Genomic DNA, 26,897 nt, shown 5'->3' on the forward strand with positions numbered 1-26,897 from the left:
ATCCGAGCCTGAGGAGCTGCTGTCTCCCCTGGGGAATATGACATAACCAGAGGCGGGAAGGGCCTCACAAAAACCGACCGGTGTCCACACATCCTTCTCCAAAGGAAGCCCCTTCCCATCCTGTGTGCAAGAGCTCCCACGTCCGCAGAGACTCAAATGCCACCCTGTCTCCAGCCAGAGAAACAGCCCAAAGCCAGCGATCTGATAGGATGTGTTTATATTTACATGGTACATTTTAAAGCAATGGCTACATTGGTCATACATATTAGAAACCATAAAAAAAAGTTAAGAACTAAAATGTACATCATACACTTGTATATATATTTTTTTACACAGAGGTAAAAAGGCTTATTATAAAAAAATCAATACAACGGGGTTTTTAGTATACAGGTAAAGAATGAATTATGCTTCAGGCACTTTAATTTGTTAATGTGAGCAAATAGCTTTGTAGTTGGGGTCAGGGGACGCTTCCAAACAGAAAATCTTTTGGTTAATGTTTTGTTACCACAGATACAAAAATAAAATCTGAATAATTTCTCTCAGATGATTGACGTTAAGTATGGCAAAGCTGACTGGGAAAATACTACACACTGTTTGGCTGCAGTGTGGCAACTAGAGAGACGTATTTACATAAAATGTCCCCACGGCTGTTCTTGTGCCCTTAACCGCTGCCTTCTTCACAAACCAAAAAGGATACGCGGCCTAAGATTCACCAGCATTAACTCTTCAAAGGGGTGGAAAAGGACAAGGGGTGAAGGAAGATAGAAACAGATGATGGCTAGACAGACGTGGCAAACAAGAAGCGGCCAGAATAGGTGTGTTCTTATTGAAATAAATAGGGACACTTGAACTGAGGTCTAACAGAACATACATTAGTGTTGTGCTTTGTAGAGAGGAGACCTTGAGAAAGACCCTGAGGAGATGCCTCAGGATGGGGGTTGAGGTGGGGGAGAAGATGGTCTCTCAACAGCATTTGGAGGCTGGCTGAAGGTTTTCTAGATGCTCTCCAGGATGGGAAGTGGTTCTTGTCTTGCACCACCAGATTAATAGACCTCTGCTCCTTTCCCAGACCGGAAGACCCAAATCAGTCACTCCAACAAACGAAAACACCTACCAAACAAACTCATAAGCACACTGGGTATTTACATGGATGATCTGAGGAAGAAATGCAAAGCACTCTCAGGTAAGCTGAGAACGTTCCCATGAAGGTAAGCGTGGCCAGCACTTTCCCAGTATGATTGGCAGACTGGGAAAAAAGTCCCTTTCCTTGGAGACTGATGTCCTGTGTGCTGTAGAGAAGGGATGGTTGAGGGGGCGGGGGGAGGGGAGAGAGGAATGAGGCTGTGCACTCAGCTGGCAGCAGCCACAGGGAGATCACGGTGGGAAGAACAGCTGGTGCAGACAAGCCTGTCCCCTGTGCTCTCCACGGTGTTCTGATTGTACAATGCGAGGTATAGGTAACCACTCTTCACTTTTTTTTTCCCCTTTCTGCAGTAAGATTTGGCTATTCCTTGCGATATATTAGAAAAATACTCTTTTCCAGCTAATTAGAAGCCTTCTACGTGGCAAGGCGACAGGTGGACCCAGACTGCTGAACTAACCATCCATGCACTCAAAGTGGCAAGTCTGGGTTTGGGGTTGCAGGAGAAAGACACTTAGGCATTGGAAGGGTTTTTTATATATGGCCTTGTTTTTTCCCAAGTATAAATGAAGAATTTAGTGATGTGTTTTTTTGAGTCCAAAATGAAAACAAAATGACAAACCCATGAACAGAATGCAACCCACCACTCTTCAAATTGATGACATTTAAAATCTCCCCCAGTTAATAGAAAATAGCCACTGGGGGGAAAGAAAGCTCCCTTAAAGTTTTACTTACCACAACCTTAGTGTTTCTTAACCGGACCATGTTCGGGAGAACACTGGTTTGTTTGAAAGAAACTATTTGGTTTGCAAAACAATGAGCAAAATTTCTTACTTCATTAGCATTTTCTTCCGGTATTGCTAAATTTTTACAAGTGGTGGTGACATAATTTTAAAAAGATCTACTTTAGGGTCAGTGGGGAGGCTCAGAGAAACCTGAAATCCCCTTTCTAGCCCTGGTCTGAGAGGATACAATGCAGTTTAAAGGATTTTCCTGATTCTCACAAGTTAATCTGAAGTTAAGGCTCAATTCTCAGTCATTTTAGGAGTGAATGTTTTGCATCAGTGAGTAACTGACAGATTTGGGGGGTGTTGGTCGAGAGAGAAGATGATGGGCTCTAGATAGAAACCGCAGCTTACATGGGAAGTTTGGCTTTAGAAACGTTAAAGCGATCTGGTTTTGTGGTAGAATTTTGTTAACTAGATTACCTCCTATACACAGTAACTGACTGCAGGTTCAAAAATACATCTGGTAGGGTTTCACCATTCTGACAATCCATTACCACAGGAACCTGAGGAAGCAAGCTCGTTAGCAATAGGCAAGCTAGAACCAAGAGGAAGATGGCCTTTGGAGCTCTTGGAAAAAAAAAAAAACCGATAAACCCCACCAAAAAAATCAGCAGTTTCTGCTGCAGGCGCCTTGAAACTGGACGAGGTGGGCAGGAAGGACATGAAATCAACACCTGTATGAGATAGTTAGCTTGATTACAGATTGTTAATAATACAGGAGCGTCTAGGCAGAGGGTCCTTTCCTTAGAACACTGTGCGCGCGGGCCTGGGTGTAGCTGATGCAGAGTGGGCGGAGGGGGTGCAGAGTCCACCAGGTGGGCTCCCCAGGCTGGAAAGGCGCAGTGGGTACCCGCGAGCGGGGGGAGAGATGAGAGGATGTAGAAGACGAGTCCCCTTGGGGCTGTGGACGGGAGGGGGTTGGGAGGGAAACCGAGTCACACGGCTGCTTTGTGCTTCCCCCCGCAGCACCTGCACATCACTCCGCAGTGGTAGCAGGCTCGCAGAGGCAGGTAACAGCACATACAGGGGGCCAGGAAAGACAAGGCAATAAGAGCCATCCACCGGAGGCAAAACTTCTCGTCGCTGGTATCGCACGAGCACGGGTCTGTATAGTCCCCCTCGGGGTCCGACATACAGTGATAGAGCATGCTGTCTGCACACCACATACAGCTCACCCGGCGGATGCAAGTTCTCACGGAGTCGGGGGCGTCCTGACAGTGGCCCCTCCGGTTCTCCTCGTGGTTGAACATGTCCCGGCAGTACTCGCACCGGGAGCGCTCCCCGTCCTCTTTCCGCCTCCGGGACTTGCCCCGGGAGGGCTGGGTCTTGATCACGCTGCCCCCACGCCCTTTGGGGTCCTCGCCGAGGCCAAAGTCTGACGAGTCCACGTAAGGGTAGTTGTAATCGTGCTTGGGCACCTCGCCCTTGGCGAAGCGCACGTAGGAGTCCGCATCCTCCGTGTGGTCCAGGTATTTGCCCCTCACAGGGGCGTGCCGGTAATCCTCGTAGCCGGTCATCCAGATCTTCTCCCGGGGGTTGATGCGCACGATCTCCTCGTCGTCGTCCGGGAAGCTCACCTGGCGGTAGGGCCTTGGCATCGGCTGCCCCAGGAAAAAGGAGACGTTACTTTATCGCAGCAGCTAAACAAACCAATCTTCAAATAATGCATCCTTCACCTTGGCAAAGGGCATTTCTTGAAGAAACAAACCCATCCTGTACTTAACAGCTTGCGGGTCAAAGATGTATTTCAAATTGTCTCAATCCCTTCCTGGGTCAGGAAATCACGTTAATGGGTCGAGACCGGCATTTCCCCCCTTTCTGTTGCAGTTTTGCTATAGATGTGGGTAGGTATACACACTGTGAAGATAAAGTTTGAAATTCCAGAAGCTGAACATGCCCAGATCAAAAGCAGACCTGAGATGTCCCTAGAATATCTTTATCTCCCTTCTGTGACCTCCCACCACTAAGGTGATGGTGACTGCTGCTGCTAAGTCACGTCAGTTGTGTCCAACTCTGTGTGACTCCATGGATGGCAGCCCATCAGGCTCCCCCGTCCCTGGGATTCTCCAGGCAAGAACACTGGCACCATGATTTCTAACAGCATAGATTAGTTTCACCTGTTTTTGTAGGCCATCCTCTCTCAAGACTTTTGTTTTTTCCCAGAGAAGCAGAAGAACTCTGGAGTGCATTGACCATTACAAGGTAAGTACATCTGTTATCTGTGTGTACTTAACAAGTGCATACTAGTCCATGATATAGAATGTGTGTCTCACTGTGGGTCATGTTCAAAAAAGCAAAAGTGGATACCAGGGACAATGAAGGCTCACAGGTACCTTGTAATCTGGTTGGGGAGATAAGATGCTCAAATACACAGAGCGTAAGATTACAAGTTCCAGAGGCCAATGGTGTTTGAATCCTGCCAGGATCTCACAGGTGGTGAGTGGCAGAGTGGAATCTGAACCTGGGCTGGCTGGACCCAGAGCCACACTGTCTAGATTTCAAACCTAACCTGCATTCTCCCTTATGATGAAACTGTTATCCCTGTGGTTGGCCTCCTACAGTTTGCATCAGTACCTTGTCCAGAGTGGCAGGTGCTGAATACAGTTACTGAGTGGATCCATGTAAGCCTGCCTTGCACAGGGCATCCCAGTTGTGGCAGACAATGACATTTCCCACCTTAGAAGCCCTTTGAGCATGAAGGCTTTTTAAAGAGTGAGAAGCATGGCTTTGACTGGAATTCAGACTACAGAATTTACTAGCAAGTCGCTAAGCCTCGGACTTCGCTTCCCTGATGATCAAACTGCATAGGGCTATTGTGAGAACAAACAGAAAGAATCTAAACGGTGTAAGCACAGGCTCTGTCACACAGGATGCACATGATAACTGTTGCCAATACTGTCATTATAATATTATCCTAGAATTTAGCACACACTAATTAAATTTATCCATCACTTCCCACCAGACTGTGAGCTCCTTGAGGGCAAGGGCCATGTCTCACAGGCTTTGTCCTAATTCCTGCCAGATTCTTGACGTCAGAGTTTCCCCAACTTTGGAAGAAATACAATCCCGCAGTATTTCAAAACAAAGTTTGGGAGCTGACACAGTCTTTGCTATTAATTTATTTCGAAAGAGAGTCAAAAAGTCAATTCCCATCTATTGCTACCATACTCTGATTTTAAAAAGAACATTTTCATGCCAAAATATTAGGAAGCACACACCCAATAAAACAATTTTGAAAAAAAGAGTCATATAAATCTAGCTTTATGTTATAAAACCTCAGTGCCTCGTGCTTTTTCTCTTTTCAAAGCAGACTGGTGGCCACATCACCCACATGGGCACCAGTCCACACCCCACAGTTTGCGAACTTGCTCCAAAAAACAGCCACTGGGTAAATATTTGTTGTATTACTGAATTCCAGCTATAGCTCCCCAAGGAAGCTGGGGCCTGCAGCCCATGATGCCAGGCCTTTGGCCCAAACATACAGTATTCTGTGGTACCAATCGTGGTTCTGTGCTTTCACACCCTTTGGACAGAGGAATGCAGGAGGCAGGGTAGCATTCTGGGTGAGCAGAGTCTGCCATCTAATCTTGTTCCACCAGGGACCCTCTCCCTAAGTCTCAGCCTCCTCATCTATCAACTGGGGATGCAGAAGACCTGCTTCTGGGTAATTTGTGAGGATTAAAGGAGATAAATCACATGAAGGGTTTAGCAAGGTGCCTGGCACACAGAAAACCCTTGAGTGAGGGTGAGTTGCCTATACCACCTCCAGTATGGAATGGGGGAACAGAGTAGGAGAACAGAAGAGGCCTAGGCTCAGGCATGTGGCTGAAGGGAGGGCAAGGCAGCTGTTTCAGATCAGGAGGTCACCCCATGACTGCCAAGGAACAGGATCCCTGCTCACCTGCTCGAGGTGATAGTGGTCCGTGGGGTATGGGTCGTGGAGGTGACCCAGGGTATAAACCTTCCGGTGCTCACAGGATGTGGGGGAGGAGATTGTGCGAGTAGGTTGTTCCCTCTTCTGAGACGAATTAGAAGAACTGTCTGTAGCTGTCTGTGTAGAAGGAGGTAACCATGAGTTAATTAAAAACAAAAACCAAGTCCGCCCCAAAACTAACACACCGTCTACCCCCACTTGTGGCGTCTCGCTGGACTTCCCGAAATCTTGAGTTTATCCTGGCCGTGGGAGGCAGGAGGACCCCTGAAGGGCCCGGTTGTCTAAACACGACGGGCAGAGAAACCCAGCCCCCAGCCCCTGGAAAGCTGGGTTTGTTTTCTCAACTGTGGGAGCAGCGACCGGCTCTGGGGCAGGGCTCGCCACACCAGGCCACTCGTGGGTGTGCTCCAGTTTGATCAAGAATGGTCGTTCGTTTGTGGCCCTGGTTGAGGTCCTTGGGCAAGCAGAGGAAATGCAAACAAGCAAAAAATCGAACCCATATGTTTCTTTGTGGGGTTAAGCCCAGCCTGGGAAAGTCTCAGAGATAAGGATACCTCAGGGGTATCATGGGTACTGGCTTTCCAGGAAAAAATTTTATAATCTTTGGCTTGGAGGCAAGCCTGAGGGTCACTGTCTCTGGAGGGTGCCCACAGAGCTGTTTTCCCAGTAGAGGTGACAAGTTCAGATTGGAGCCTCCATGAAGGCCTTAGGAAGGTGACCAGGTATCAGAATAGACTGTGGCTGTGGGCAGAGCCCAGGCCCCATTTTCTCCCAGAACACCTCTGGTGCTTCACGCCCCCAGGTGATCCCAGGTGTGATGGTCACTTTCCACAACCTTGGGGCCCAGCAGCCACATGCTCATAAAAGGCTTTGTCAAATGCAGCTGGGGCAATTGCCTTGAAAACCAGGGCCCATGCGAATCCTATCCTCATTCCACTCTACCTTCTTCCTTAGAGTAATGGACCCTTCTTCTTTTCTTTTTTTTTTCACAAATGAAAAGATTTTCCTTGATGTTGAGGTGTCCTATTTCTGGTAGATATCTAGAAACTCCTTAGTTGTTGCTTGCTTCTCATTCTTATATCCCCCTTACCCCATATGCTTATTTATATCCTTTTATTTTACTGTTTTTTGTTAGTGTCATTGATCCTTTCCAGGGCAAGGCAAGGTTAAAACAAATAGACTTATGAGAGTTATTCTCCGCTCCTCCACTACGTTCACTTATAAAGTAATAAATGCTCAGGAAAATAGTAGTACGAGTACTCAGGAAAAAGAAGAGACACTCAGGGACTTCTCTGGTGGTTCAGTGGTTAAGACTCTGTGCTTCTACTGCAGGGGGTGTGGGTTTGATCCCTGGTCGGGGAACTAAGATCCCACACACTGTACAGTGTGGCCAAAAAAGAAAAGACACCCGTATTTCCTCTATGCAGCACAACTGACATTAATTTTTAAAGCTTGGTGGACATGTGCACCATGCTTTTGGAAACCCAGCCCTGCTGGATTTTAAATTCTATTTGGTTTGTGTGATGCGGGGGTGATGCCTGTTTCCAATCCCACAATCTCGTGGCTAATTCAGATATGGACACACACTTCTCCGTGAGGCAATCCTGAGACTTCTGATGGGCAGGTCAGAAAAGGTGCTTGTCTCTATCTAGTTAAGAGCTAAGGGTCCTGTATGCCTGGAATCCTGGTGAAGGTGCAGGGAAAGAAAGAACCTGAGGATGGAGGGAAGCAAAAAACCAAGGGAAGAAGGATCCCACAGATACCACTTGAACTTCTGGATCCAGCCAAGCCTGAATCCTGATCCACCCTAGGATGTCCCATAGAGAGGAGCCAATTCCCTTTGGTGATTTAACCCAGAATGACGGGGCTCATCCGTCGGGTACACTTTCTTTTTTGCCACTGCCGATTCCTTCTCTGTGGCAGCCTTCCACCTGCACCGCATTCCTGGCCTCTCTTGTCCCTTTCAGTCCTCTCCACAGCAGGTAGAGTGGAACAGGGCGTTCAGAGCCTGCTACTTCTCTCCTCTGCCTCTTGGGAGCCACCCAACTGGCAAATAGCATGTGCTGGCAACCTTTCTTGGGACTGTGTGGTCTACTTGGACAGTTGAGGGCCCACCCACTGTGGGGAGGGTATGGAGATCCAGTGCATGCGTGCCTGGTAGGGCAGGTCTGTCTAATCTCAGGGTCTAGTCCTGGGATGTCCACTTCCTGCAGATGTAAGCTGGGACTCACATCATCAGTAATAAACAGTCTCTTCACTTTTTTTCTCAATTGGTTTAGAACCCTGATAGGAAAGAGTTGCTACTTACCCCTCAAATCCCAGAAACTAAAAGAGACCAAACTGAGACACACAGAATTTTTACTTCTGTTCAAATTCAGGTCTGTCCTCTACTCTCACCCACCCTCTTTCCTTACGTCTTTGGAGGTACTGCCACCCTCTTTAACACATGAGTGGTTGCAAGTTGACAGTACAACAAAGCATACAACCCTTCACAGTCTCATGCTATGTGAAGGCTTATGATGTGCCAGGCACTGGCTACACGTGAATCCACCAGTGACCAGTGCAGGTAAAATATCGTCTCCACGTCATACACAGGAACACAGCCATCTGAAGAAATTCAGGATCCTGCCAACTATGGCAAGCAACCATTGGCAGAGCGGGACTGAAATGCAGGCCCCGTCCGCCAAGCCCAGTGGGATCTCCTTGCAGCTCCAGGAGAGCCCAGCTTCTCTGTGTTCATCTTGGTGAGATTAACACAAGTACAACTCTACCAAGTAAGACGATGTGCCCTGATTTATACAGACCCAGGTGGTAAGGGGTGGTGTCTCAGAATACAAAGGTTTCTACAGATCTCAGTAAATACTTTCTGAATGAGTAGATAAGGGCCCTTCTGTATGATTCAAATCCAAGGGTTAAACTCTTATCCAGTACTCATGTGACAGTCACATCTTAGGTTAGAAGCTACTTCAGCATTAAACACTGTAAAATGCACTTGGCATTTAGTTCTCAGAAACCCAGTTCACACATCACAGTCACCTCGGTGTTAGTCATCTGTTTACCCCAATCCACCCTGTTTTCTGTGACCTGTGTCCAGGTTAACAATGTATAGAAAGTCATTCTGAGAAATGAGGCACACCCAGTACTTCCTAGTCATCCTCAGCCAATCAGACGTCCCCTTTTGACGCTCCCAGCCTTCCTCCCCAGCCTGGACCAGCCTCTTCCCATTGCAGAGTCAAGTGCAAAGTTTCCTGGGCCATTTTCTGACAATTCAGAGAACGTGAGACTGACTGAGAAAGGCCTTTCAACATCTCCTAATCTGATGACAAATCTCTACAGAGGAGCAGGGAGGCCAGAAGACTGAGGCGGGCTATCAGTTCACTGCCTCCCTTGCCCGACTGCTCTGGGCTAAAGCATGCAGAAGAGGCTCCATCGGAAGCTGAGGGTTATTCCATATCTGTGATATCAGATAAATCTTGTCAAGAGGCAAGTGTCTACCAGCAAAAGGAATATATTATTAGGGTATTTCCAAGAAGAGGCAAGAGGGAAAACCTTTCACCATACACACCTCTGGAAGAATGCCTCCGTTCTCTGCTTGTGGAAAAAAGCAGTCACTGGACTGTACACATATGCACCTCAACAAACAAGATTCTAGAACATGCCTGCCACTTGTGCACACAAGCTCATGACACCCACCCACCTACTAATCCGAGAACTTCACCTTCAACCTGGAAATACTGGCTGCCGTTTTCAACTCGCCTTCTTGGTGGGGTGGGGGAAATCTCTGAAGTGCTGTAGGTGTGAGCTCAAGAAGAACAAAAGCAGAGGTCCTCTGTGCTTGGGGACCTCAGATTGCTTAGTGGGCTGGCTTCGGTGCAGGCTTCCTGAGTCAGAGAGAGCAGCCAGAGACAGCCTTTGATGTCACCCACTGTGAACAAGGCCAGACACTGCCGTGGGGTGCCGCCTACTTGTGGGAGGTCCCGTGTGACATGAAAGTGTGAGCACAACCACTGTTACCTCCATGTATGCTGCCAGAAAACCTTGCCTCTGGGTCTGGGTGTGACTGCAGCTCAGTGTCAATGCCTGCTATTAAAGAGATGTCCGATTAAGAGGCCTGTAACCTAATAGGAAGCACCGAACAACAGAAATGCAAGGGAATGTCATAATGCTAAATATCACAGTCTCAATCCAGGCAGACTAGATTTGAATCAATTCTCTGCTAATTGTAAGTTGTCTGATTTTGGACAAGGCAACCTCTAACTCCAGTTTTCACATCTGTAAAATGGAGCTAAAATTGTCCTCAGGGTAACTGTAAAAACAAAATGAGATTAATCATTTCCATTTCGAAACAGTTACTATTGATTTTATAAAAAAGTTACTGATCCTGTGATCTGGTCCCCTTGCTTAACTCCTTATAAAGTTCAAGTGTTTTATCCAGTGATTCTCTGGGTTTTTCTAAGCAAATTCCTATCACCCACAAAAGACAGTCTGGTTTCCTTTCCATTATTTGTAACTTCTTGTTTATTGTATCTTTGCCAAGGTTTCCAGCATGATGTGGAAAAACAGAATGGCTCTTGCTGTCTTGAACTTGACTTTGATGGGACAACTTCTAACAATTCTCTGTCATATATAGCCTTTCCAGATAACTGGAGTGGCAATAAAGTTCCAAAGTCTCTTTGTATTCTAGATTGCAAAGTGTGTGTGCTCAGTCGTGTCCAACTCTTTGTGACCCCATGGACTATAGCCCACCAGACCCCTCTGTCCATGGAATTCTCTTTTCAACCCAGGGACCGAACCTGCGTCTCCCTGCACTGGCAGGTGGATTCTTTATCACTGAGCCACTGGGGAAGCCCAGATTGCTATAGATTGTCACCGAAAAATACTGGATGTAACCAGATGGTTCTTCTGTGTCTATTGAGATGATTATGGTCTTTCACCTTTGTTTCATTAACGTATGAATCAAACAGTTAAGCTTTTTAAATATTAACCATCTTTGCATGCCTGGGATATCTACTTTACTGGTCTTTCATTAAATTTGTTTTACAAATATTTGATGTGATTTGGTAAGATTTTGCTTTAAAACTTTACATCAAAAAAAAAAAAACAAAAAAACTTTACATCTACATTCATAAGTGAGTTTGACTCCGGTTTTTCTCTACTTGAATTCTTGCCCATTTTTACAGCAGGGTTATGCTAGTCCTGCAAACTGAGCTAGGCAGTGTTCCACCGTTTTCTATACTTTGGGGAGTTCTTTTTTTAAAATAATTGAAGTATAGTTGAATTACAATATTGCGTTAGTTTCAGGTATACAGCAAAGTGATTCAGACACATATATATTTTGTCAGATTATTTTCCATTATAGGTTATCGAAAAATACTGAATATGGTTCCTTGTGCTACAAAGTACATCCTTCTTGCTTATCTATTTTATGTATGGGAGTTATGTTTTTTAACCACCTAAATTTAGTCCTCCTTTTAAGGGGTATACCTTTGACTACATTTTCAAATTTTTCTATGGTTATAGAAAAACATGTCTTTTGAGTAATAAGCTTTGTGTGGCCTGGTTCTAAAGCCCTTTAACAAGGCAGTAAGACAAGACTTTAATACGGAAACACAGGAGGCTGAGAAAAGAAAGGTAAGGGAGGTGGAAGCAAGAGTCAGAGGGTACAGACATGAAACAGTGGGTGCTGGGAACCTCCAAATAATAAGAGATGCAACCAGCCTGACCAAGTCCACACTGGTAGCAGAAACACTGGAAGGCTGGCAACCATTCATTTTCTTCTCCCTCTTGGGGATGGAGACAAATGGGATGAATGCTACCTCCAGAGAGGCAAGCACACAAGGCCAGCCTCCTCATCCTCCCTGCGTCCTCAGGAGCACATGAACTGTTGTGAACACACAGCAGGCAGAGCCAAGCCTACTCCGAGCAGCTGCTTCTAGAGGGTGACAGGCCTACGTGTTTTGAATAAGGTACAGAAAATAAAGTGAAGACACTGCTTAAGGAGCCAATCTGCGTCATCCAGGAATCACACAGAAACGTTAAGCAAAAATAGCTCTTCTCGGAGAGAACTGGGAAACCTTGACTCCAGGCCAGGCGAGGACGTATGTCTCGGGATAGTTGTTGAAGCTCTGGGGGCCTCTGTCCTCGGGTGTAAAGTAAGGAGTTGCCCTGGATGATCTCCAAAGTTTCTTTGAGCTCTGAAAATTGTATGTGTGATCCTTCTGCCCTCCTCTTCAGAACATTACAGGATAGTCTGGCTAAGACTGTTGCTTAGTTGATGAAGGACCACAGGATGTGTATCAACTACACCTCAGTGAAAAAATAAGAAGTCATCGCCACAGGGGAAAGAAAAGCTGCAGGACCGATTCAGATTAATAAAAGTAGGACTCTGCCCTGTCTTATAGATGATTTATTTATTTATTTTTTTGGCCTCCTGACTTGAGGGATCTTAGTTCCCAGACCAGGGATTGAATCTGGGCCCTCTGCAGTGTAAGCGCAGAATCCTAACCACTGGATCGCCAGGGAATTCCGGATATTTTGAATTTTTAAAGATGGCTAACTTGTAGTTATGACCCCAATTTGTGTTATTTTTATTGCAGCTTACCACCAAAATATAGTACAGCCACTGATGCCACCAAAGCAATATTCAGTATTCTTCCTATTGCAAGGGTTTCCATTTTATTTATACACATGAGCATTTGAAAGTAAAAGTGTGAAAGTGTTAGTAGCTCAGTCGTGTCTGAACCTTTGCGACCCGTCATAGACTCTAGCCTGCCAGGCTCCTCTGTCCCTGGAATTCTCCAGGTAAGAATATTGCAGTGGGTAGCTGTTCCCTTCTCCAGAGGGTGTTCCCAACCCAGGGACTGCACCCTGATCTCCTGCACTGCAGGCAGATTCTTCACCGTCTCCACCTTGGATGGGGAGGCGGCACTGATCACATGGAACTCTGGGCAGCTATTGCCTCTCAGGAGACAGTGAAGTGGATGGGTGCGGGTGTCAGGAGGCTGCTAGTTCAGGTGATCTGGGGTTGAACAAAGCAAGCCTTTCCACTCAGTAGCTAGAATGGCAGGCCTATCTATGGTCAATCCTTTTCCCCTCTGCTGAACAGAACGTTCCCCATTCTGTCAACAGGTCTTTGGGAACAGGTAGCACTGGCTCACCTGTCCTCAGGGCTTACACTGGTCCCAGGTGTTCTCTTTCGAAGAGGCAAGTAGAGCAGGAAACTGGGCTAGCTAGCAGGCAGTGTGGGTCTGAGAGGGGCAGCTGGTTGGGGGAGAGGAGATGACTCTGTCCTAGACTCTAAGACGTTATCCCATCCAGGACCCAGAGGAAGAAGTGGGCATTTGTCAATTGTGAAACAAAAACAACAAAACCAAAACTCCCACACATTAAAAAAGAAGTTTTGTTTCTAAATTTTGAAGTTAGGTAAAATATTGACATGAAAGGAAAGGACTCACAAACCCACAGCTTAGTTTCACTGGCAGGGCTGTGAGCAGGAAGTGGGTTTTGGGTAACCTTGAGCATGTACTCTGCATGAATTAATAAAATGGAAATAGTAGTATATTACTATCCACAGCTTAAACAGATGAGATGGAACATGTGTAAGCAAAGAAAGACACAAGCTGGTGGGCTAGCAAAATGCCTCTGCCCTTCCTGAAATTGAGAGCATTTCAAAGTTTTTGTTTGAGCCTTAGACATTTAAATGCTTTAATTTAGCCACTTTAGGTATTACATGTTGAATAAAAGATCCTCCTCTTACTATGCAATCTGAGCTTGATAATTATTGGCATTCAGAAGATAAAGCAGCTCTCATCTGTCTTCTGAGAATTTTCATGCCACCCTATGCAGGGCTGGGTCTCAGCCAGCAGCATTTATGGGACGCTGTTCCCTGGTGTCAGTCACAAAGCATAGCTGTTTTTACCCCCAAAACATTTGCTTTTCTTAAGACACTACCATAGATTAGTTTTACTAGTTAAACTTTGTAGAATTAATTTACATTTTCAACCTATTTTCTCTTTTACTTATTCTCTCCCTACCCCACTCTATCCCAGCCCCTTAATCCCAAGGGTAGAAACAACAGTTTTGATCAACTGATCTTCTAAAATGAGACTGGGGCTCCCAGGAGGGCATAGCAGAACCCCATATCACACTGAAGAGTCAGCTGAGGTTTGGAGCCAACGCACTAGTTGAAAAGTCCATCATTTAGATGGCTTTTTGGCAATGATGAGAATATGGTATATTTCATATATGTGAAATCTACTGAAACTTATTGAATAAATATTTCCCTTTCTCAACGTTCTCTGAAAGGCAGCAAGGAGATCTGGAGTTTGCATTCTAGGTGAACAAAGGATGGAGCTGGGTACAAGAAGTGAACAAGAAGTTCACTTCTTCAAGTCTTGGTGACTTTATCTGCAGAAATGGAAATGTCAAAAATGTTTAGAATCCCAGCCTCTGAACTCTACCTAAGCAGGAATCACATATACCCTTTCCGGACTTTCCTGGTGGTACAGTGGATAGGAATCCGCCTGCCAATGCAGAAGACACAGGTTCTGTCCCTGGTCTGGGAAGATTCCACGTGCGGAGCAGCTAAGCCCATGCGCCGCAACTACTGAACCCTTGAGCTGCCGCTGCAGAAACCTGTGCACCTAGAGCCTGTGCTCTGCACCAAGAGAAGCCACTGCAACGAGAAGCTGGAGCACTGCAAGGAAAAGGAGTCCCCCTAGTTGCAACTAGAGAAAGCCCAAGTGCAGCAATGAAGGCCCAGTGCAAAGAAGAAATTAAAAATTACATAACTAACCCCCTGCCAAAATCCCCTTAGAAAAACAGAAAACAAACCCCATTTATTAAAAACTGGTAGATTTGCCTTTGGATTTCATGTGCGCTGGGGATGGATTAGGTGGAACACAAACTTGAGAAGAGGAAAGTTCTGTGGCATTCTGCATTTACAAAATTCCACACATTTATTTTTTCTACTTAATCAAGAATGAAAATAACCACAATTTGCAGACTCAAAGCTCACCTAGGACAAACAAAGAAACAAGCAAAGAAACCCTTCCTGCGTCACATTTTGGTTTCAACTACTTGTTCTAGTCACGCTTTAGAAACACCTGGGGTGGGCAGGAGGGGTTGGAGATGTCATTAGGAGCAAGTGCTCTGAATAGCCAGAAAGTAATCAGATGCAGCTGGTGATAAACAGGATGTGACCAGTTCAAGCATAGGGCACAAGGAAGAACTACGTTCTCCAGTCTCGGCAAACACATGGCTAACAGCTGATGATGCTGTAAAAGACATTTTTCCTACACGAAGGAGGACTGCCTACCTGGGAAATTAAAGGACGATGAGACACTGCAAATATAACCAGCCTGTCTTAACTGGGTTCTAGGAGAGAATTCCAACCCAAACAACATGCTGTGAATGACTCTTCCCAATGATGCAAAGGACCGTACACAGTAAGTGCTATTCCAGCTGCACAGAAGAGAAGGTAAATCATTACAGAGGATGGATGCTGTGAAGCGTGAGGAATCCCTGTGGAGAAGGGCTGCCCAAATCCAGTAGCTGTACTGAGGTGGGAGAATAAACCTAAACCTGTCTTAGGGTATGCCTTCCTATTGCTACTCTGGGGACTTTGGGGCTGTAACACTTGCTCAGGCTTCAAGTCTGTCATATGGATGTGCCACATGGGGCACTAGTCACATATTTATTCTCTTATCTCTTCTCCCCTTTCCAACTCGGGTCCAAGAGAACCCTACGACTTTAACTCTTGTATGAGGATGATGTATAAAAAATAGGACAGCTGAAAAACCATAAATATAATTATTCAACAGAGGAAGAGAAAAATGGTAGCGATGAATGGGAACGCTGAGGAGATGGTGCTCACTGCTCCTCTGCTGTGAACTAGCTGTGGCATCTCAGGCAAGTCCTCTATTTGACACGGAGCGGCTTCCACGACTGTGTCTATAAAACGAGGCCAATCTTACTCTGTCTGCCAGAAGGAAGGAGGCTGACTTGTCTGATGTGAACTCAAGATCCCTTTCAATTCCAAGACCTAGAATTCTGAGGAGCTGGCATGTCTACAGCTGTTCTTGCCTCCCCGCAAGCCAAACGTTTCCAGCTAACTCCCATCAGTTCTCCTACTTTTCATGTGTCATTAGGACACACTGCTTCCTAACACAAGGCAGAAAAAACAGTCGGGAGGAGCGGAACACTGAGAGCACAGAACTCAACCTCTGCTGTGTATCTTCAGTTCCTTTAGCCCCCAGAAGGGGAAATCAGGGCTTCTGTAGCTCATCAGGAGTACTGGATTCCCCCTTCTCCCTTGACTACATCCCCCCCCTCTTTTCTGAGAAAACTCCCTCATTTTCCTTTTTTAAAAAATCTCAGAACAGCCATCATCAAAAAACCTACAAACAATAAATGCTAGAGAAGGTGTGGAGAAAAGTGAACCTTTTTGTACCGTCGATGGGAATGTAAATTGATACAGCTACTATGGCAATTCCTTAAAAAACTAATAATAAAACTAGTATATGACCCAGGAATCCCACCTCTCAGCATATACCCTGAGAAAACAATAACTGAGAAAGACACACGTACCCCAGGGTTCACTGCAGTACTGTTTACAATAGTTAGGACACGGAAGCAACCTACATGTCCATCGACAGATGAATGGGTGAAGAAGCTGTAGTACATATAGATGATGGCACATTACTCAGCCATAAACAGGAACACATTTGAGTCAGTTAAAGTGAGGTGGATGAACAAAGAGCCTGTTATATAGAGTCAGGTAAGTCAGAAAGAGAAAAACAAATATTGTATATTAATGCATATATATGGAATCTAGATATATGGTACTGATGAACCTATTTACAAGGCAGGAAAACATACAGAGACATAGAGAACAGACTTGTGGGCACAGCGGGGAGAGGAGAGGGCGGGACGAATTCAGAGAGTAGCACTGAAACATACATCACCATATGTGAAACAGAGAGTGAGGGGGAGGTTGCTGTGTAACTAACACAGGGAGCTCAAGCCAATGCCCGTGACAGCCCAGAGGGGTGGGAGGGAGGTTCAAGAGGGAAGGGACATAGGTATACTTTTGGCTGATTCATGATGTTATAAAGCAATTATCTTCCAATCAAAGATAAATTAAAAAAAAATCAGTACATGTGTATCATTTAATATCTCAAATAGCAATCTTGCCCCTCTCCAAGTGAGGCAAGTGAGACAGCTTCTCACGCCCCAGAGAAATAAACCCAGTTCTTGTGGTTGGTTCTTCTTGCATTTCTCTCCAACTTTTCAATGGCATCTTATTATACTCCTCATTCTTGATTTGAAGATTTAGATATTATTTAAGACCTTCTTATTATGGAAGATGAGGACTTAGCTATTTTATACACCCCCAAGCATCTTTCTATAAAGCAAATATTTCCCTAATCCCCCAGCTTTAGAGCCAGAATCCAGCCACTCAGCACAATGACAGCTGAAGCACCGACAGCACTTGACCACAGATGCTCAGTGAGCCTGCTCTGGAAGTCCGTGTACCCTGCAGCTGCATTCTCCCAAGATCGTATTAAAATTCTCCTTGTCTAGCTATGAAGATGCTAATAACATTCAGAAGTGATTTTAGAGCTCTGTGGCAGTAAATAAACCACCAGGTTTCAATGGACCAAAGCCTACAAAATAGGAATTTAGAAAATTGTTCATTAAATGACCATAAAACCCAGAGCCTCTCTAGTTCTATACAGTCCATTTTCTCTACTCATTCTCTCCCCAGCTCTGTTGAGCCCCTTCCCCAAGGGCTCCAAACCCTCTGGCCCCAGAGGCTTCGACTGAAGGGATCTGGGAAATCAGCCCCAGGCTGGGGAGCAAATCAGCTCGGCCCCTCCAAGGCACCATACTGCTCATCTCTCGAGTTCATGGGGGCCTTCTCCACAAGATACACTAGAGCACATCTCCCTCACAAGACAAAAGCAATGAGAGGGAACAGAACTGAGGGTCTTTCCATGCTGTCCCTCTCAAGGATCCCTGGTTCTGAAGGGAGAAAGCCGTCTGCCAGGGGCATGGATAGGAGTATGCTGACTCTCGGCGATGCCTCCAAATGCCCACTGCAGACTGCTAGCCTTTGTTGTCACTGCTTTATATTCTTTGCATGACTCATAAATCTGCATCATTCGCAAATTTGCATGACTCAGGCATTGGAATCCATGTCCCACTCCCCCCAATCCATTTAATGCCTGGCCAGCTAGGTGTTTCTGTTCACCTGGATGGATCACAGTAACTGAGGTCTGCCAGGGAGGAGAGATGACGGGGCTGGATGGGAGGTGACAAGGAGCATTAACAGCCAAAGGGTGAGACTGGGTGATGATGCTCAAGAACCTCACCTCCTAGCTGTGGACGCAACAGAAAACACGGCAAGAAAAATATGACATAAATCTACTGAGAAGCCCTCAAAACCACCACTTGAAATGGCAGCCCACTCCAGTATTGCTTGGGAAATGCCATGGACAGAGGAGCCCGGCAGGCTATAGTCCATGGGGTTGCAATGAGTTGGACACAACTGAAACGACTAAGTATGCAGGATAACAAGCCAATGAACACTTTGGTCACTGGATGCAAAGAGCCGACTCACTGGAACACACGGATGCATGTTATATGTTGGAGGATGACATGGAGGAGGGGGCAACCCCAAACGCCCCTGGTGGAGAAGTTGTTGGGCTTGGGTGCTCAAAAAGCACAGGCTGATGCTTTCCTTGATATTGGGAAAGACTGAAGGCAAGAGGAGAAGGGGGTGGCAGAGGGTGAAATGGTTAGATAGTATCACTGACTCAATGGACATGAGTTTGAGCAAACTCTTGGAGATAGTGAAGTCAGAGAAGTCTGATGTGCCGCAGTCCACGCGGTTGCAAAGTGTTGGACATGACTTAGCGAGTGAGTAACAACAATGAATAAAATATGAAACGCTGTGATTGTTACACAGTATATTGGGGCTCAGATCACCCATTTATCGAGCACCAATACAGCCAAGCTTTATTGGGTTGCAGGACTATAATGATGAATAACCTGCTTTGAGCTAAGTAAAGTCACTTGTTCAGCAGACAAAATGTGAAAGTCAGAAAAGAAGCAGGCTTTTAAGTAGCAAGAGAGGGATAAACAAGAATGCTATAGGATTTGAAAGAAGAGAAAACAATCATAATTGGTTGAGGGTGAAACAGTAAGACACATGGATGGATAAACAGTCCAAGACCCAGAAAACCAGAGCAGTCGCTAATCTGGAGTCTCTGGTGGTGGCTCCGTCGGCAAAGATGTGGACACACACCAGGCTGGTGGCAGGAGGGGCGTGGGAGGACTGTAAAGGCAACTAGCAACGCATGGGCAGTTACGTGTGGGTCTGCACGCATGTGCACACATGCTGAACTGGATGCTAATTTCACGTGGAGGACTTGCAACATGGTTCTACCATCCTGAGAAGACAGGCTGGTTTAGGGGCTGGGAGTCAGGAAACTGTGAGCAGAGACAGCCCATGCTTTTTGAGCATCCAAGCCCAACAACTTCTCCACCGGGGGGGTTTGGGGTTACCCTCTCCTCCACGTCATCCTCCAACATATAACATGCATCCATGTGTTGTTCAGTGTCCTATTTTCCTTCTGGTCCCAAGGAACACCTTGAAATAGAGGGAACCCTTGGCTCCAGCAGCACAAATAGATCTCCTCCTGGTTCCTAAGTTATGCCTCTGAAGGTTTTCTCCTATACACACTATTCTCTTAGAAATTCTCCTTCTGGCTCATCATAAGTTGTAAGAGGGTCTATCACCATTTATACTCTTTCTAAATGAGTTCAAAGTCCTAATCATCTGTCTTACCGATATCAGTTTTAGAATGCAACAAAACTTGGGAAGCCGTAGACTCTATAGGAGTTAACCTGGCTGCTCACTTGCACGGCTCCAGCTTTTAGAGACATCCCTTCTTAGGACAAAAAGTCTCATGACAGGGAACTTGTGAACTAACAGGAAACCTGGTGCGTCAGCCCCTGACGACCCTCCCATCCTTTCGTGGGACATTGCTAATGATCGCTGGCCTCGTGGCTTGTCTTGGGGAAGGGAGGTACTGTTATTAAGAGGCCCCTGTGTATAAACAAGTGGAATGAAGGTAAGGACTGTGTATGGCAGGGCCCACAGGGAATACAATGAAGTCGTGCTTCTCCTGCCGTGAGTTTCCAAGTGCCTGGAAACAGCAGGGCAGTTCCTACACGTCCTTCCAGGCGTTCGGCATTACCCAGAACAGCACATCGATTCCCTGTGGATTAAAGGACAAAGCCAGCAGGGATGCCGGCTTCTATGGCCCCAGTCCCTCTCGCCTGCTCCCGCTTCCATAAATCATGCTGGCAGGTAGCTGGGAAGCAGCTGTGGATGACAGCGTTGCTCTAGAGCACAGGAAGCCACCTTTTAACCCGCCTGCTGTTGTTTGTCTCTCAAACGTGACAAAGGAACAGATGTAAGCACCATGCCAACTGTTGAGAGGATCTGCCTGGAGAGCTATAGGAAGCCTGCTCAGAGTGCATCACACCAGCCGCTCCACGGAGGCACAACTGAGTTCATTTCCTGACACTCACCCCCCAACTGCCACCGACAAGCACTCTCTGCTCATGTCAGGTTGGGGTCTGCAATGCTTAGACAACTCACCACGTTGTCGCCTTCACCCCCCGCCTCGAAGCACCCTTCCCAAACCCTGTTCCAACACCACCAAAGTCCAGCCTCAGCTCCCTGGGGTCTTCTCTGACCCCCAGGCCCCATCCTGGGCCAGAGGATTTAACAGTCTGTGCCAGTTTCTAAGCCTCTCACAGGGCCATATCCTCCCTGTCCAAACCATCCGGTTACCTCCATGAGGGATGGAGCCGGGTTCACCCACCTCTGTCTTCCCAGAGTTGCATTTTTCAAATCACTAGTTGCAGGATGAATGGGTCAGGAATCATGTTTACAGGGTTGCAACTAATATTTAAAATACTAAATTAAAAAAAAAACAGCTTATAAAAGACAACTAAGGAATTATTGGGGAACTATTAGAGGATATTATGAAATTCCTGTTAATTTTCTTAGGTCCAGTAATGATGTTGTGTAAGAGAATATCTTATTTTTTAAGAGATCCATGCTCAAGTATTTAGAGGCGACTTCCTTTCAACTGGATCAACAGAAAAAAATACCTGTGTGCAAGCTGACACATATGCAGAGATAAGGCAAACAGTAAAATGTTATCACTGCTGACTCTAGATACAGAGTATACAGGCTTTCACTGTACTAGTCTTTAAATTTTCCTGTGTGCTTGAAAAGTTTAATAATGAAACAGAAGAAAATAAAAAAGAGGGAAAAACCAGAATGCAGGGCATGAAATATGATCTGGTTTGGGGATGTCTACTGGATGTGTATCCTAGGTTACAATTTAAATGTATTTCCTCCTTTGCGTTAAAGCCCAGACTGAAATAAATGCTGCCCTGCAGTTCCTCACTGCACCAAGCACATGGCAGGTGCACTCTGAACTGTCTAACTTCTAGAAGCACAGAATTTTAGTGAAGGGGCAAGCTGAGAAATCATTTAGTCTCCAGTTACATCCCATTAACGCCAGCTATGTCAAAATATCCAAGCCATTTCCTGCCTTAGCACATTTGGCCCTAACCTCAACTCAGCCTTCAGGACTCTTATCAGATGTTTAATCACTCATCAGGAAGGCTGCTCCCCTGCCCCCTCCATGCCAGGGAGGTGGTTAGTGGAAGACTCCAAGAGTAGGGTGCCAGTTGTCCCAGCGTGCCGGGGATTGAAGTATGTCTTTTGTGGGACTAAGGACTTTCAGTGCTAAAATTAGGACAGTCCCAGGCAAACCAGGATGGCTGTTCACCCTAAATGTGAAGGAAGACTGGGAGAGTGCCTTGGACAGCTCCAGGAGAGCAGACACCATATGCCTTGTAGCATCATGGGTCCATGAGGGGCTAGAGCAAATCCAGGGCAGCGAAATTATGGTAAGACAGAGATCTCCCTGACAACATCCCAACAGCAACAGCAAACGCCAAATTGCCAAGTGTCTCTCATGCCCTTAAACAGAACCTCTGATTATTCACCAATTCATGTGGAAAGCAAAAGACCATGGGAACTTACTGTAAAAACGTCATCATCACCAAGCTCAGCCTCATTGTGGATGGTGGAAGATGATGTTGTTGAGCCTAAAAAAGACACAAAAACCACAAAAAAAAAAGTTTCCGAAGAGGATATGTCAAAGCCAGTCATTTAAAGAACCCACATCCTACTCCTTTCCTACGCGGATCACCAGCAGAAATGTTACTTGGGAATTAAATGCTTTAATTTTAAAATATAATTTATTTATTCATTTATGGCTGCACTGGGTCTTTTTTACTACATGTGGACTTTCTCTAGCTGCAGCGAGCAGGGGCTTATTCTTCGTTGTGATACACGGGCTTCTCACTGTGGTGGCTTTTCCTGTGCAGCACAGACTCTAGGTGCGTGGGCTTCAGCAGCTGTGGTGCTCGGGCTCAGATGCTCCATGGCATGTGGATCTTCCTGGACCTGCGATAGAACCTGTGTCCCCTGCATTATCGGGCACATGCTTAACCACTGTACCACTAGGGAAGTCCTTACATACTTTTAACTTGCTCTTCTTTAATTGATTCTAGCCAGCATGTTCCCTAAATGAAATTTGCTTACTGTTGTTCCCAAATCGACCCCTCAAACGTCCTCACTGATCAGTAGAGAACAAGCATGCAGAGAGGCGCTGAGGAGGTGGTGCTCAGAGAGCCTACCCACGGCTCTGAAGGACCCCCCAACCACTAAGCGCTGGACGGAGGACCCCAGGTTAGACCTGCCACCATCGCACTGTGACACTGGACTTAGATCTCTGGGCTTTTCATTTACCCACAAAGGGACATGACCTAAATAGCTAGTATGGTCGCCTCCTCTTCTGAAATTTAGACACTATAAACCCCAGACTGTGGGAGAAGCCACCTTCTAAACTGGTACCTGGGCATAAAGGCTTTTTTCTTGCAATACTGGCAGTGAGTTTTGCAGGTCAACATTTAGGATAATGTCAAAAAGGAAAAAAAAAAAAAAGAAAGAAACGAAAAAAAACACACACCCAGTTTATTCTATCAGGGAATGAAATGGTTATTTACAGTTAAACTGATTTATTTGTTCATCTCTTTCTTCATTGCAGTAGGCAAATCATGTAACTTCTTCCTTTCCCTCCTAATAGCACCCCATTTATGTGGATCAAATTAACTAACCCTGTTAATGGCCAAAAAGGGAAAACATACTTAAATTTGCATAACTGATAGAGTACCGAAAGAGAAATTCAGTCTGTATCATCTCCTTTTTCTTGGTTAGGCCTTATGAAATGCACATTTAGAAAGTATTTTGCTATTACATAAAATTGAACTCAAAAGACTTGCTCAGAATGGGATGAGAAATATTTAAATTCCCAATGAAGGCTCACAGGAGGAAAAACAAGTCCCATAGTACCATGTGCGCAGTTCCCATTGCTCTCTGAGACTCTTAGATCTCTACTATTTGAGTCACTCTAGTCCATCAATGTTTAAAGCAAGTTTGATAGAACAGAGCTGGTAGAATGTATGAGAAAAAATTAAGAGAACCAAATTTTTTGTGTGGCTTCAGTGATTAAGCACATGGACATAGTACAAACTTCTCTCAGTAATACAGGGGTGGGCTTCCCTGATGGCCCAGTGGCTAAGACTCTGTGCTCCCAATGCAGGGGGGCCGGGTTTGATCCCTGGCAAGGGAACTAGATCCCACATGCTGCAACTAAAGATTTCACATGCTGCAACTAAGACACAACATAGCCAAATAATTAAATTAATTAAAAGAAAATAATACAGGAGCTATTTTCTCATGTAAACATTTTGTTCCATCTAATTAAAAGCTATGTTTAATAATAAGATTTTAAATATTATCTAATTGTGTCAGACGTATGGTGTAAACACTGGTTTCTACTCATTTTGTCCACCCCAGTGGTTGTAGTTCTCAGATCCATTGTTCCAGCTAGAATTGTCTCCCTGATGATTTTAAGAGATTTTTTTTTTCTTTTGAGATATGCTTTTCTCTCCTCCCCTAAATGAAGAAAATGATTTTAGAAAACATTTCTCTCTTATATACATGAAATATATATTCTTTTGTGATTAATCTAACCAAATTCTGAATATGGCTTTACTGTGCCTTGCTTGATAGTTCTTTGTTCACAGGTTGGCTATGACACCTTGAAACCTCTGATTTGATAACTGAATGTGTCGAAATGGAGAATTTGTGTGTTTGCATCTGTGGACACTAGAAAAGCCCCTGAGAACTGACTGCCCAAGAGCCTTTCAGGCCATGATTAAATGCCACATAGTGTCCACCAGCTGCTCACTCACAGACTAAGGAGTCCCAGATTCCTTCTCCTTTCCAGTGGCAGCTGTACCCCTGGGCCCTCATTATACAACAGTGGGAAGGCCTAGAGCCTCTTCTGGGCCCATTAGAATCCATTCTCCACCTCTGGACCAAGACAGGTTGCACCCAAGTTATTTTCTCAGGAAAAGGTGAAATATATCAAAAAGTCATTTACATGGATGTCAGAACTTGTCTTTCCAGAGCAGTCTAAAAAACCAGTTGGAATTACTCATTACTCTGAAATCCATCTCCTTCTCCACTGCACTGTCACTTAGAATATTTTTCTCCTTAGATATTCCTAAAGTTTTGGCCTTTACCAACCTGGCCCCCAACCCTCCTGCAAATAATCCACAAATATGTGATGGCAGACAATTGGGATTAAAAACAACCGGGAAACTTCCCACAGCCCCACTGAGAATGCAGTGATAAATTCAATACCTTCTATTAGGTCTTCGATTGCTTTCCTCACTCCCCTGTCAAAGGCTCGAGCGTCAGCAGGGCTTTGGAAAGTCAGACCGAACTTCCTATTGTCGACCTTCCAGTGATGAAAGGTTGGGTTGGCTTTGGTGTAGACCAAGTCCTTTCTCACATAGCATTCCAATACCACCTGGAGGATTGAAATACACAGGTGGGTTACTTTTTAAATAGTCACAATGGTGTCTGGTTACAAAAATCTAACTAGGAATGACTGTTTTTGATGGCAACTGATGAACCCTGCCTCCGCCCCAGCCTTCATGCATCTGTGAAGGCTTCTTAGAGGAAGGCTTTGCCTGCCTCTGTTGAGCATCCACTCCGTGCTGCTCCCTACATCCCCACCTTGGTGGTCCTTGCTGTATTGCTCTGCTCCTTAACCACGCTCTACGTTTTACTCGTTTTCCTTCCTCCAGCCCCTAGCTGGGGGTGGAGGGGTAGAGAGGGCTAGAGTGGGGCTCTAAGCTGAGGTCTAGTCTTGGGGCTTTGCCTTATTCTAGGTCGATTGCTTTTCCCTCAGGGCCTTTGTAGTCATGACTCTCAATCCTTCTTCTCCTGCTGTTTCTCAGTGACCTCAAATTCAACAAGCTGAGAAAATAACTAACTTGCTCTGAAATTGCTGCCCTTAGTTTCCTATGCCAGTTTCTTATCTAGCAATGCCAGCCTCTGTTAATTTTCTCTGACTTGAATCTCCATGGTTTCCTTTCACCTCTTCTGCTTGTTCTATCCCGTTTATGTTAAACACCAAGTACATTTCATTTTCCCTTCAGTATATTTTGTATCAACCCTCGTTCAATTGATACCACCCTGATCTAAGGTCTCTAATAAACCGTTTATCTGGATTATTAGAACATTCTCCAAATTTCTAGCAATCTAGTCTCAGAACTGCCTTTTCACTAGGCTATGACTTGGAGGAGGTTGTCTCAGACCTTTGATCTTTTTATCTCTAAAGCGGAAATAACACCAACATTATCAATGAGAACATATACACGAACATGCTCGGAAAACACTGAACAGTGAGAAACCTAAAGGGTTGTACATACTCACCAGGATATTGCATCATGTTTTTTTACTCTTTTACTTCAGTTTTTATCACCTTCACAATTTAGTACTTGATTTCATATTATTTTCTAAGAGTTTCATGTTCTTTAGTCTTGTTGCTTTAACTAGACTGTAAAAAGATCAAGATGTCTTATAAAATAACTCCCTCTATGTACAGAGTGCTACTGCCGGCAAAGATATCCGAGTTCAATATTATAGAATAAAAGAGGCATTGAAATCATGTCAATGTAAACTCCATTCTTTATTCATAGATAGCTCCAAAAATCAACAATATTTATTTCTATAGTTTTATTAGTGTATATATCAAATGATTTTGCCAAGTTTTACCAGTTTTGATCTTGTTCAGCAAAGTTCTACGTTTAATGAAATGAGATACTATTAGTTTTAGACTAAGTGAAAGAGTGAAATTAATAAAAATTAGAGAATATCTTTAAATGAATAAAATTTCAAGAATACATCTAAGCAAACAGAAATTATTACCTAATAAATGTTCTCTAACTTAATAGATGAGAATAATAGTCAAACTGGCCTATCCAAGCATCGCAAGCACTTAACTTTATTCCATTGTGTTGAAGGAAGACAATGGTCCCCTCACACAGTTCTATTTATGATTAAATTGCTTAGTATGGCCATTTTCCCCTAAGAATAGCGCAATGATTAAATGTCAGCCCAGCCCCATTCCAAATTGGGGAAATCCAAATAACCAAGGCTTTAGCTAACAAATGTTATCTATTTTAGAATTTAATAGTCTCAATGCAAAATCTCAAAATAAACTTTTTTGTAAAAACAAACATTTCCAGTTTCTCCGTATTTTTATGGCGAAAAAATTAGTCTTTTGTTGACATTTTCTGAGTTTAAGATTATTCCAAAGGTACATTTTCCTAGAGAAGTGTAATAAATTCTTAGAAAAGTAAAGTTTAGCCACCTAAACTATGTGGGAGGAGGGATGAGGAGGAGACCAGATACCATCTCTTTATCCTCCTAAATCTCTTTATCCTCTTCAACAACATTATATCATTATATATCTATGTAAGTTTAATGACAAAAATGATAACATTCAAATGCTGTAAT

The 26,897-nt window shown here is 44.8% G+C and overlaps 1 protein-coding gene across 2 annotated transcripts in view; it reads right to left on the reverse strand.

Moving 5' to 3' along the window:
* Window positions 1-200: 200 nt before the first annotated feature.
* The window catches only part of SPRED2 (sprouty related EVH1 domain containing 2), a 120,215-nt gene continuing 93,518 nt past the window's right edge, over window positions 201-26,897 (reverse strand). The window contains exons 3-6 of one of the 2 annotated variants that reach the window (XM_040224052.1): window positions 24,732-24,900; window positions 21,999-22,063; window positions 5,831-5,980; window positions 201-3,530 (exon numbers count right to left, since the gene is read on the reverse strand). In XM_040224052.1, coding sequence (XP_040079986.1) covers window positions 2,865-3,530; window positions 5,831-5,980; window positions 21,999-22,063; window positions 24,732-24,900 — 1,050 coding nt within the window. In that variant the 3' untranslated portion in view covers window positions 201-2,864. The remainder of the gene's footprint in view (window positions 3,531-5,830; window positions 5,981-21,998; window positions 22,064-24,731; window positions 24,901-26,897) is intronic. The other variant, XM_040224053.1, reaches the window with a different exon arrangement.

This window comes from Oryx dammah, unplaced genomic scaffold, assembly GCF_014754425.2.
Source record: "Oryx dammah isolate SB20612 unplaced genomic scaffold, SCBI_Odam_1.1 HiC_scaffold_25, whole genome shotgun sequence".
Classification (NCBI taxonomy): domain Eukaryota; kingdom Metazoa; phylum Chordata; class Mammalia; order Artiodactyla; family Bovidae; genus Oryx; species Oryx dammah.